This window comes from Chinchilla lanigera, unplaced genomic scaffold (genome assembly GCF_000276665.1).
Source record: "Chinchilla lanigera isolate Chin_1 unplaced genomic scaffold, ChiLan1.0 scaffold00073, whole genome shotgun sequence".
Taxonomy (NCBI): Eukaryota; Metazoa; Chordata; class Mammalia; order Rodentia; family Chinchillidae; genus Chinchilla; species Chinchilla lanigera.
In genome coordinates, this window is record NW_004955474.1 from 679,807 (window position 1) to 692,309 (window position 12,503).

At 47.0% G+C, this 12,503-nt stretch overlaps 1 protein-coding gene across 1 annotated transcript; it reads left to right on the top strand.

The window, feature by feature from the left end:
- The first annotated feature begins 405 nt into the window (after nt 1-405).
- On the top strand, nt 406-9,215 carry Areg (amphiregulin). Its single transcript, XM_005401313.2, has 6 exons — nt 406-511; nt 1,307-1,543; nt 4,015-4,216; nt 5,123-5,278; nt 7,299-7,404; nt 8,982-9,215. The coding sequence occupies exons 1-5, from the start codon at nt 469-471 to the stop codon at nt 7,387-7,389; spliced, it is 729 nt and encodes a 242-aa protein (XP_005401370.1). The 5' UTR covers nt 406-468; the 3' UTR covers nt 7,390-7,404; nt 8,982-9,215.
- The last annotated feature ends 3,288 nt before the right edge of the window (nt 9,216-12,503 follow it).

Sequence of the window (12,503 nt, forward strand, 5' to 3'; positions counted from 1 at the left end):
AGACAGAAACGCGGCTGCCCGCTCGGCCCCCCTACAGTCATCTGATGGACTAGAGCCTCAGGTTGTGGCTGGGTCGTGCTTGGTCTTTTTTAAACTTAATTTAAATTTTTATCTCTACCTGTTCGCAGTGCATGACGACCACACCCCTGCCGGGGCGCGGGTGCAGGTGCAGCACCCCATCCTTGCTACTTGCCCCCATCTCTGGGCGCCTTTCTCCGGCGGGCGGTCCTCTTCCTGCCCCTGTCCCCACGCTGGGTCTCCGCGGGCGTCCTCCGCGGGCCAGTCGCCCAGCCCCGCCGCGGAGTGGGGGCGGTGCCCACGTCACGGGAGGCCCGGCCCGCCCCGCGCGCGTCCGCACCCGGCCCGCCCCGCCCGGCCCGCCCTATAAAGCGCAGGTGCGGCCGGCCTCCTCCGGACAGGGCACCGCGCTCCAGCGACCAGGGCACCAGGCACCGGGATCGGGGATCCATGACACCCGCGCTGCTGCTGTCGCTGCTGGTCCTCGGCTCAGGTGAGCACTGCGGGAGGGAGGGAGGCGACAGGGACAGGGACCGGGAGCGGACGGTGCTGGTGTCCCCAGGTCCCGGTGCCGCCAGCGCGTGGAGCTGCGCGGTCCCCTCCGGCGCCTCCCGGGGAGCAGATCCCGGAGTCCCGAGCTCCTGCCCCGAGCGCCCTGCTCTGCCTGACCGCCCTGTCTTCCTCTGGGGGCCGTGTCGCCACCTCCCAGGACACCCCACGGCCGGGCGAGGGGTGAACACACCCCTCCGATGCTGCTCTATGGAGACTTAAAAGATAAAGCTGGGTCCTGAAACTCAGGGAGCAAAAACCTACCTGGCCTTGGAGTTTCTTCTCTGGAGTAATAATAAAGGGAAGGGACGGTGATAACCCTTCTCAGGCGTAACCTCTTCCCAGAGTTTTGCCCTTCTGTCCACACATGACAGCGAGCCCAGGGTGAGGAAGGCCGACCTACCTGGCGCCGCTTCAGACAGGCAGCCGGCGTCCTGCCCGGGGCCCCTTTGGGAATGGAAAGCGCTTGGACCAGGATGCTGAACACTGCCTGCCCAGCCAGTCCGCTGGCTTAGCTCAGCAGGGTTCCTCCTTGTAGAAATTAGCATAGACTGTGGGAAGAAACCAGGATCGGAGCAGCGCTGTCCCCTGGGCAGCTGAGCTTCCTCCAGGCGGAGTGCGAAGTGAGTCAGCCGCGAGCGAGGGCAGAGAGCAGCCTTCCTGGGTCCGGACACAGCCCTTCTGCAGCAGCTGCCTGGTGGGAGGCCCTCCTCATCTCCGTCCCCTTCCTCCTCTGCAGGCCGTTACGCCGCTGGGCTGGACCGCAATGACACAGACTCTGGGAAAGCTGGGCTGTTGTCGCCCGGGGGCCACAGCGATGGCAGCTTCCAGGTTACCACAAGCAGTGCAGCGCACTCCCCTGCCGGTGCCACGCCTTCTGCCAGCGAGCTGTCCTCGGGGGCCGACGAGGACTACTCAGAAGAGGATGACGCTGAGCCGGGAACTGCGGGCTACATTGTGGACTCCTCCGTCAGGGGTGAGCAGGGGCAAGGGGGCCTCAGAGCCGTGAGGCGGGGTCTGCAGACCAAGGCGAGGCTTGGGAAAAGGTGGCTCCCCGGAGCTTCTCATGCCCGCGCGCTGCACACCGCTGGGTAAATTGAGTCAGAGGAGCCGCGTGCGGACACAACCTGCATGCCCACAGCCTAACCCGCGCCTTATGTTTAACTCCAATCCTCACAATTTTGTTAAATAGGAACTGTGATTCCCATTTGTGGAGTGCAATTGCTAAAGCTATACGAGGCTGTCCTGGTCAAGGTCACAAAGGTAGCAGGCAGCTGAGCCAGAACTGGAGCCCGAGCTGACCCCAGATGCACCGACCTTTCCGCCCTGCCCCACACCTTTCCTCCTGAGAGCCAGGGAGCCCATCCATTCCTGTGTGCTGCCGCGTAGCGTGTCCCCTCCCTACATGCCAGCACCACCCTCCTGCAAATAACTGCAACTTCACACGAGGAACCAGAGGGAGAGGGGAGGACAGGACAGGAGGAAGTGGACTTTTTGCTAAACAGTAGGTGTTGAGAAAATGCGAAGAACAGTAATGCCTGCTAGAAATGGTCAAGAAGAAAGGTGTGCATAGACTCCATATTGCTAAAATCCTGTCTTAAACCCAAATCCTATTTGTCAGCTAAGAAGTAGTGATTCCTAGCTCCCTTCACTTTTTTGTTAGCTGGTTTCCTTTGCTTAGAATGAAGTGCATTCGGGAGAAAGAGGTAAGATCATTCTTTCCCCTCACATCTCTCTGGAGTGTAAGGGGAGAAAAGGACCACGGTGATTCAGCGCCCCGTATGCTGGGAGCATCTGTCCGCGAGGCAGAGCAAGGTAGTCTCGGCATCTGACTTCTCCGTCAGGCTCTTGATAGGAGCAGTGATGTGGGTACCTCATGGAGCAGTGGCTAGGGGCAGTGGCAGGGAGGAAAGTTTCCATGAACTCTCCACCCCTTTGCTTCTGAGCTGGGCTCTGTGTGCTGTGGAGAGGGTCCACTTGAAATTCCTGTGTGTGGAGAGATGACATTAGACCGTCCTGGTGTATAGCAACGGGTCTCCCAAAGACAGTTTAAATTGTTAACATTTCAGGAGATCAAATACATTACTAGCAGGGTGAACAGCTAGCGTTCAAAACTGCAACATGTTATAAACGAGCCCTACACCGTTGGCTGAACTCCTCTGAAAAGCTGTTCATGTAAATGCCCATGAATGTGACGCCCATTTCAACACCTCTAAGGTGACTAGTGTCTGACTGTGTGATTTGTAATCTGTCCGATAAAGTACAGTAACACTCATTGGAAATGTCTCTTTTAGAGGACTTATCCTAACTTGCACTTTTCTAATCAGAGGAAAGTCTCAGTATAAAAAGTGCATAACCACCCACTAACATGAATATTAATTTGACTTTCATTAATGATATAATCATCTGCTAAAAGATTTGTCATTTTCTTAGTCATGAGGTTTCTATCTTTGATGACCTTGCTAATCTGCACTATGTTTTTGATGTTTTCTATTGAATGGGGTGCTGGGTGACCTTATGACTAATGGTATTTTCTCTTTTTGCTGGGCTCTGTTTGCTAAATACTTGATCATATAAACCTATTAAGGGATTAGCGTAACAAAAAGCCCAGCAGGATGGAAACCTCCCCTCTCCATGTTTAGCGGATGAGTAAGCCACACCTTGCATAACCAGAAGGCTGAACGGCATTTCTGGAGATTTGATAATTTAAGAGAAATTTCTGAGAGCATCAGACACAAAATCACTAGGCTCTTTGCAAGTAGATCGAACCCAGGAATGAATCCCCTGTCAAGTATCAATTGATTATAATCTGTTGTAATCCTGGGGCTGGAAAAATTGATTAAAATAGACTTCTCACTTTTCTCCCACCCTCCCTCAGGCATTGCCCACAAATTCCCAAGTGTGACAGTGAGCAGAAGGCCGCTATGGGTGCACAAAACCGGCCAATACCACGGCCACTGTAACATGGTATCAGGCTCAGAAACCCAAACACAGCAGAGCATGAAAACCACAGGGTCTGACATCCTGGCACTTATTTTCTGCTGTTCATCCTAGCGCAAGTCACTTGTCTTTACTGAATTTTCCTCCTCTAGCTAACAGTACACACAACCATGACCGTTACCAGAAACTTGGGAGGTATTAGAAAGTCAGGAAATACTTAAGATGTTTAGCTTTTTTTCACAGATAGCTCCTATGAGCAATAATAATGATGATAATTATCCAAATCAATTCAAAATATGTGCATAAGCGAGTGAAAGAACTAAGGTGTCCAGGGTTTTCAGGGCCATGCAACAGAACTAGTCTCTGCCTATCTCATGAGTATGCATTGTGTGAACCATGAGCTGCACATCTCCAGGGCTCACCCTGCTGTGACTTCATTGTCTCCAGCCCCCCAAATCCTAATCCAGGTGACAGTAGCAGTTGTCAAGAAATGTTTCCATTTTTCAGTTGAACAGGTAGTGAAACCCAAGAAAAACAAGACAGAAGGTGAAAAGACTTCAGATAAACCCAAAAGAAAGAAAAAGGGAAATAAAAATGGAAAAGGTAGAAGAAACAAGAAGAAGAAGAATCCTTGTGCTGCAGAGTTTCAAAACTTCTGTATTCATGGAGAATGCAAATACCTGGAGAACATGGATAGGGTAACCTGCCAGTAAGTTCTTGCAGTTCTGTACAATGCTGTGTCTACTACACCACACCTGAAGTCCTACACTTCAGAAAACCATTGATTTTTATCATGTGTACGCCAAGAGTCAGCTGGGCATGGTGGCACACACCTGTAAGGCCAGCGCTTGGAAGGCTGAGGCAGGAGGATCACTGCAAGTTCAAGGCCAGCCTGCACTATATAGTGAACTCAAGGCCAGCCTGAACTACACAGTGAGACCTTTCCTTAAATACAAAACAAAACAAAACAAAACAACCCCCCAAGAAACAAAACAAAACCAAAAAACCCCAAGAGTCAGCAAATATCTCCTTAAAGGCTCAGGTGGTAAATACTGTCAGCATTTAGGCTTACAGCCAAGGTCATTCATGACTTATAGAACCAATTAAAATGTAGCCATTTAAAAACATGAAAGCTATTCCTAACTTGCGCCTTGTAAAAATAGCATAAAGGCAGTTAGCTAGATTTTATGTGTGGCTGCAGTTTGCTGACCCCCAGTATAAACCACTATTTTACAAAATATGTTTTTTTAAAACGTCCTTTTTAAAAAGGACCTTGAAGTACTTTTCATGCACTTTTTCATGATCTTCCACCCCCAACAAAGCATCAGCACACGAGATGCAGAGAACGTATTCACTGTGTTTAACAAGTCACCTACTGCAGCAGTTGGACACTAAAGACTGGCCAGGTGTGACTTCTTGCAATATCACACCCAGAGCAATGCTGACAAACAGATCTTTACCTAGAACACTACTTAATTTGGAATATAAATATCTGCTGTGACATTTTTTTCTCAATGTTGGAATTAAATGGCTGCTTTTGACCTAGAAAGTAAACCTGAAATACACAAGATCTATTTGGCGATTTTAATTTTTAAGCACGGCGCGTTGTTTGCAGATGTGATCAGGATTACTTTGGAGAACGGTGTGGAGAAAAATCCATGAAGACGCACAGGATCGCTGGCCATGACTTGTCGAAAATCGCCTTAGCGGCCATCGCTGCCTTCATCTCCGCCGTGAGCCTTACAGCCATCGCGGTGGTGGTCACAGTGCAGTAAGTGCGCCCTGACCCAAACACCCCAAGGAAAGAAAAGGGGCCAGTGTTTCCTGGTCCTACCACATCCCGCTACCACGTCTTACAAGAGTTAGCCTTTGGGTGGCACAGGATCTCAGAACAGAATGCGGTCAAAATTTATTTTACTTTGGCCACCAGTGAAACCTGGCTTAAAGCTCTGTTTTTGTTTTTGTTTTTTTGTTTGTTTTTTGTTGTTGTTGTTGTTGTTGTTGTTTTAGTTTTTCTCCGGTACCGGGAACCGAACTCACGACCTTGCGCTTGCCAGGCAGGCGCTTTGCAGCTGAGCTAAATCCCCAGCCCCTAGCTCTGTTTTTCACAACTAGAAATTTTTTAAACTTAAAAATTGGGGTGTTATTGTATTCCTTTTTTCTACCAATGTTTTGTTTCCCCAAGTCTCCGAAAGTGCTGCTACTTTTGAATAGTTTAAGTCTCAGCGGGCCTCCAGACACTAAGGGCTAATTCCCAGCACGTTCGTAGCATCGAGCACAGCGCTCTGGCGTAAAAATCCCTGAGAACTTCAAGGCAGCATCCAAGATATAAGACTGTCTCTGCTCATATTACCAGGCAAAACTCTGAGCTGGGAACTTCCTAGCGCGGTACTTACATGCAGCTTGAGCCTCTTTTGTTATTATCAACTCAGTAATATGGAAACCTATTAAAAAGCAAAACCAAACATTTCCTCTGCACGGTGCGCTGTAGGAAGCAAGAACAATTCTGTGATTGTTGCACCTCGGCAGTTTCTGCCTGTGCTGGGAACGGCATACCACTCGCTCACTCCTGCGCAGTGAGTGAGGGCGCTGGGCCGTGCTAGGCAGTGGGCAGGATGGGTGCCTCAGGTTGGCATTGTCTGCCCAACAGCAGCCTCTTCGTAAGGGGAACCGGGGGAGGCATGAGTGGCTCCCGATGACTCATGTGCCAGCCCTGGAGCTTGGGAAAAGCAGTGAACTCTTAGTCTAATTTTAGGTCTCGGTAAATTACTTTAACAACCAGAGTGTGTATGTGATCTAGGACTTCTGACTTCAGGAAAGAAGGCATTATCTTCTAACATTGTTTACTGCTATCTTAAATTCAGATCAGACAGTGATAAAGTGACACACAACACTGCTTTGTCATGCGCAGAAAGTTTGAGGTGCAGCTTAAGTTTGCTTTGCGCACCCTAGAATTTACTCCTGTCTTCTGTTCCTCAAGCCAGATAACACAAATGTGTGTAGGAGAGATACAGAAAAACCATTATTATTTGACATAGAAGGACAGAAGAAAACATTGCTAGTTAAAGATGATGTTTTGCCATAATTAAACTTTTAATTATTCAGCTTGCAATATTTAATAATCCTTTGGAAAAACACGGCAAGACTGTCCTGCCGGCACTCTTCAAATGAAGCCATGAGCTTTTTCTTTCCTCCCACACTCATATGAGACAAAAAGCTAAGCCTAAGCCACAGTTGTCACTTTTTTCATAACTAAAGAAATTCTTCCTTCAATGGCCAACAAAAGATCGTGTGATTTTAATGATAATGCTTAGTAGTTTGACCAAGGACCCAACTAATCATAAAACTGCTCACACAAGACCGAGAGATTTTTAAACCACTTAGTTTTTGAAGAAAGTAGCAATGAAGACAACTAGCAGGGAGTATTTATTACAAGTAAATCAATTCTAAATTGTTTGATAAACCACTTTTTAAAAAACTCTAATCATTTACATCCATTTGTGTCATCACATGCCATAGTCTGCTCCTCCTATACTCAGGACGTGAGTCTGTTCCATGTCTTCTCAAACTTTGCCTCTTGGAGACACAGTCAAAGCTCATTTCTCTGGAACAGTGTTTGTTTAAAGGCAACATTGGTGATACTTCAGAGCCGGGTTCAGGCTTGGGTTGAGCAGGAGGCACAGTGCTTATTTCTATGAGCGCGAGAGAAAGAAATCTGGTACTCATGAAAACTCCGATCAACATACGATGGAGAGAAAGGAGATAACACTAGGCTGTCTTGTCCTCCCAAGGCTTCGGAAGCGATACTTCAGGGAATACGAAGGGGAAGAAGAACGAAAGAAACTTCGACAAGAAAATGGCACTGCACACACGGTGGCATAACCCAGGATAATACAGGTTTGATTTTTAAAAGACATCTTTAGAGTCTATTCTATAATACTCAAACTATAACACGATCATGTTAAGAACATGAGGAATGGGTTCTTAATGATAGAGTCACCAGGAACAACGACTGAAACATTGTGCTGTGAATATGAGATTGAGTTCCATGTTGAGAATGGGCTGCATTGGTGAGATATAGTTCTTTTTCTCAAAGAACTAATGTTTAGTAGAGAGGAAATAAACAGAAAGAATCAGAGTACAAGGGGAAGGAAAGTGAGTGTCATCCCTTGGAGAGTGCCCTGATTCAGATCCGTGTTGGGGGAGAAGTTTGCATGGCCAGGTTGAACTCATACCCTGCCAGCCCTGGTCAGGGTGCTGCCACCACAGGTGACCAAGGGGAAACCATAGGCTAAAGGGTCCTTCCGGGACAAGAAGCAGTAAGGAGAGGGGCATAGACTGAAAGCAACTTGGCAACAACATATATTTTAATTTTTTGTGCAGAGAGCTGTGGAGTTGGAAGTGTAGCTCAGTCGTAGAACATGTGCTTAGCACACACAAGCTTTTGGGTTCAACTCTCAGTGCTAGAGAAAGGTATGAATTAATAAATGTGGGAGAGCTGAGCGTGTTTCAGATAGAACGTAAGAAGCTATGAAGAAGGATATTTTGCTGATGATAAAAGTCAGGAGCTCCTGAAGAGAATTTCCAGAGGAAGGGGAGGAAGGAAATCAAGACACATTTAGAGCTGGTTAGAAGAACTTTATTTCTTCAGACATTCAGGAAAGATGATGCCACAGTCTTAAGCTCCTGATTTTCCAGGCATTAATGGGTTAAGAGTTACTTGAGGTGCTTGTTAGATATGCATATTCCTATGACCAGCCCTAAGTCCACTGCATGAGAATTTCTTTAGTGAGGGCTCCTGGTGGTTCTAGTGCTTGGAGAGACATAACAGTTGGCAGTGGTTATGTGCTGTGTTATGGACTGAGACTGCTACAGATGCAGTCTTAGTTTAGGAAGTAAATAACTGTTCATACCAGTGCCACACTGGGGATTCATTACAGCAACCATTTTTTACTGCCTTGGCTTAACTTCCATAGTTAAGACCACTAACTCAAATAAAGGAGGATTTTAGGTGCTGCTGTTGTTTAGTGCCCTTGTGGGATGTGCTGTGCTGGCACACGGTGGCTGCCTATTAACTGGAAGCGGCTGTTATTATGCCCTTGGTACTAATTATCTTAAATGAACCATAGATCATAAAACATTAAGCCGCCTAACCTCTGTTTGTAATTTTGTCCACTCTGTGCATTTGGTAAGGAAAACTATTTTTCATCACTGTCGTTGCTTTTCTTTTTTAAAGCAGAATTTCACGCAAGTGATGTGAGCATTTGTAGTTTTCTACCTAGGTGGGCAGATCACGTAATGAATAATGAAAGAGGGATTGAATGCACAGCCAATTCATCTCCGAAAAGATTGTCTCACTTTTTCATAAGAAATCCTAGAAAAAATTGACAGAAATTCTGATTCCTGATTATTCTTTGAAATTTTCTTAACACTGCGTTGGGATTGAGCTTACCTGGAACACTCTCTTTTCACAGGATGGCAGGTCGGAGTCCTCGCCCCTTCTCAGAGTAAATGATGAGCTGGTCTCCTTTCAGTGAAGAAAAGGGAAACTTTTGGTGGTTTTGTCACTTTTTATGCTAAGTCTTATTTCTGTACATAAAGAGATGCGCGGAGATAAAAAGTATTTTTTCAAGTTGTAAATAATTTATTTAATATTTAATGGAAGTGTATTTATTTTACCACTCATTAAACTTTTTTAATGAAACAGATTGAGAGTTTGGATATTAGTTCTGATACTGTGCTAACCGAAGGTATTTTTTTCCTAATACTTGGCTGATCGTTTACAAAAAGATTTCCTCTCTGTCTCTGTTTCTCTCTCTCTCATTCTCTCGCTGTTTTTATGTTGAATTTGAAAACATTCTCTTTCTCAGGGAACTTTTTCTTAGTGAGAAAATTATAGACACTCTCCCCCACCCCACAAACACTAAGAATGTTTATAGTCATACTTCCAAGCTGGCCTTTCCTATTCTGTGCAGAGCCTGTGCCGTGTTCTGTGGATCAAGATATGGCGCCATCTCTGTCACAGCTGGCCCAGAGGTCAGAAAGGAGAGCAAAGCCACTGCCTGCATGGTGAGATGATACACAGACAGGAGAATGGCTCAAACACTATGAAAGTGACGTTCTCAGAGAACCACAGATGCTTTCACTGAGACTTCTTTTCCTCATACCAGGACATGAGCTTCTGAGGCACCTAACACCTCCTCCCTTCTGCTTCTACTCTTCTCTCCCAGTGTTTTACACAAATGTGTGTGCCTACTTGGGGTGTCCTTTTTCAAGGACAATGGGACTATGAGGTGACCTGCAGTCTCGTGCCTGCTCATCAACCAAGATAGACAAGTGTAACGCAAAGCAGCCTTTATAATCTGTGGGGAGATATTTTGAGGATACTCCCAAGCATAAGATCAGCATCCTCTGATAGACTCTCATGGAGGAGGTGCTTTCAGCATCACTCCTCACCTGTCCCTGCACCACACCACTCACCACATCCTTGCCCAGCAGGGACCATCCGCGTGCTTCCCAGCCTAGCTGCACAGCGTCTCTAAACGTCTCTGTGTATACACTTCCCCCCAGGCTCTGACTGCAGTGGCGAACCTGTGGTTTGCCTCTGCTTCACCATCTTCAGCACGGTTGGCCTCACCCTCTTTCACTGAGTGCCTGTGGCTGGTGACCCAAGTGCCAGGCTAGGGATACCAGAGAGAAAAGCCAGGCTCAGAGACACCCCCACCTAGTCGGCAGGAAGTGTGTCCCATTATCGCAGGCGTGAGCTACCAGCTGAGGGAACCACTGGGAATCCGTGGGGGCCCAGAGCCCCTCAAGCAATGGAACAGCCACCTGGGGAGGTGCTGCCTGAGCTCATCAGAGCAATAGAGATAAGATTTGCTGTAGGCTTGAGCAAAACCAAGAAATCACCAAAGCATATGAGATGAAAGGGAAAATTTGGAAACTGGTTCAGCGCTGCTGAAGTAAAGTGTGGTGTCACAGAGGCTGTGAGGAAGTTGGGTGCTGAAAGCAGCCACATCGGGCCTCTGACGCACACTGTAGGACAAGCGAACAGTTCCAGCCAGCTCATGGAGCAGAAACCAAAGCAGATTTGAGCTCCAGATAGTTCTCCAGCCTGCCCTGCTGGGGAGGGAAATGAGCGAGGGCTGGAGATCTGACGAATGGCTCAGGAGCAGCAAACTCTCCCAGGCTGAAAGATGCTGGTCAGGGAAACTGGGGGCAGAGCTCAGTCTTAGTTAGAGATCAAAAACACAGAATCGAGGTGACTGACTATAAAAACAAGGCTGAGGATAATGCAACAGTGAGGAAAGTGAGGGAGCCACCCTCACCTCAGGGTCTTGGCCTCATTAGCCAGGTGGCTGGTGATTGCATGCCTCGAAGGACCGCATCCCTGGGAATGGCTTGAGTGCTCCAGGAGGGAAGCGTGCCTTTTCATTTATTCTTGACTCAAGAATGGCCCCTTTTTGGTTTTGGAAAGTTATCTTCTCTAGTCTGCAGCAGATTTATGAGGAAATAAGTACCAGCCTGGCCATGAGCCAGCTGAACCAGCCCTGGCCCTCACCCACACCTGCACTGACCACAGGAGGAGAAGAGGAGGGCTGTGAGTGCGACATTGGAATCCACTTCCAGTCTGTTGAGTTCCAAGTGCCGGGAGGACTCAATAAGCAGCAGGTATGTCAGCCTGAGATCCAGGGAGGGGAGGAATTATAGATTGGCAGTTGCCGAAATGTATTTGGTAATGAAGCTATAACGTCCTCCAAGGTACCCAAAGGAGGCTGTCATGAGTCAAAAGGAAACCTTCACAGGGCTCAGCAAACCCGATGGCTTCTGTAGGCACTGTGAAGGTTGTGAGCTCTTCCCTGGCACCCCATGGGCTTTTCTAGTCCTTACAATAAAATTTACAGAGTCATCATAGTGGAACAGAAGGCAAGAAAACTTCCTTAATGGTAATAATGAAAATACTGATGTTAAATTTATTGTCCTTTGATATCCTGGGAAGTCAGGCTCAGAGAGATGAAATAAATTTGGCACGGTCATACGGGTCAGTGTTAGGTTCTATAGAGCTGGTCCACCAAAACCACTGACAGTGTTAGGTTCTACAGAGCTGGTCCACCAAAACTACTCTCTCCACTGCTTCTTCTATAACCAGGGTGTTTGGTCTGGGTCTGGAGAATTCAATCTGCTACCGATTTAGCATGATTTTAACTGCCATTGATATAGGAGATATTTAAGCAGTTTATTTCAGACTCAAATAAGATGATGCTTTCTTCATCTATCCATATCACCTTCACAAAATTTCCCAATCGACCCCCTTTCATCATCACTCAAAATAAGACCACTCTTATTTATAATATGTACGTACTGATAAAGACAGTGACGTATCAACCAAATCTTGGAGATACACAATTAAGCCAGGTGCTGCTCCTTAGCCAAAATTATGACTCCACTTTCTGAAAAGACTGCTGTCCAATTAATTAGATAGCATCTGCCTATGTTTATGTTGCTCCAGAGAGGCAATTTCTTAAATGTTGGTTGGATTAGGTTGTAACATTAGCGTTCATTCTTGAATGTAAGTCCCACTAATTCTAGGATTTGATCAATAACAGATCTATTGTTTAATTCATAGTCTTAAAAATCTAAGTCTAGAGGTAAATTCCACCCCAGATTGCGACCTGGAAGATCACAAGGAAGGAAGCTTTCCAGTAGCACTCGGTGTCCCTGTCCTGGGTGTCTCCAGCCTAGGTCAGGTTGAAGAAGAGAGTGAACAGGAAGCTAGGTGAACCGGTTCCTAACGCTCATCTCCCTGGGGGTTCATGTCACAGAACAGCCACATTTTCCTGTGAACATTCCTCATTTTCCCTATTCAGGTTCGCCCCGAGCCTTGGTGTTTATCCTATGCATGCAAAATCTACACTGTAGCTTTATAATCATAACATTTTGTGCAGCTTACTTCAGGGTGATGCTCTCGTTCTCCTGGACACCTCAATCTCCAACTT

Excerpts from the sequence above, each read along its gene's own strand:
- Areg (XM_005401313.2), top strand. The coding sequence starts at position 469 with ATGACACCCGCGCTGCTGCTGTCGCTGCTGGTCCTCGGCTCAG. Across the intron at positions 512-1,306 it reads GCTGCTGGTCCTCGGCTCAG|GCCGTTACGCCGCTGGGCTG; the intron begins GTGAGCACTGCG and ends CCTCCTCTGCAG. Across the intron at positions 5,279-7,298 it reads GCGGTGGTGGTCACAGTGCA|GCTTCGGAAGCGATACTTCA; the intron begins GTAAGTGCGCCC and ends TGTCCTCCCAAG.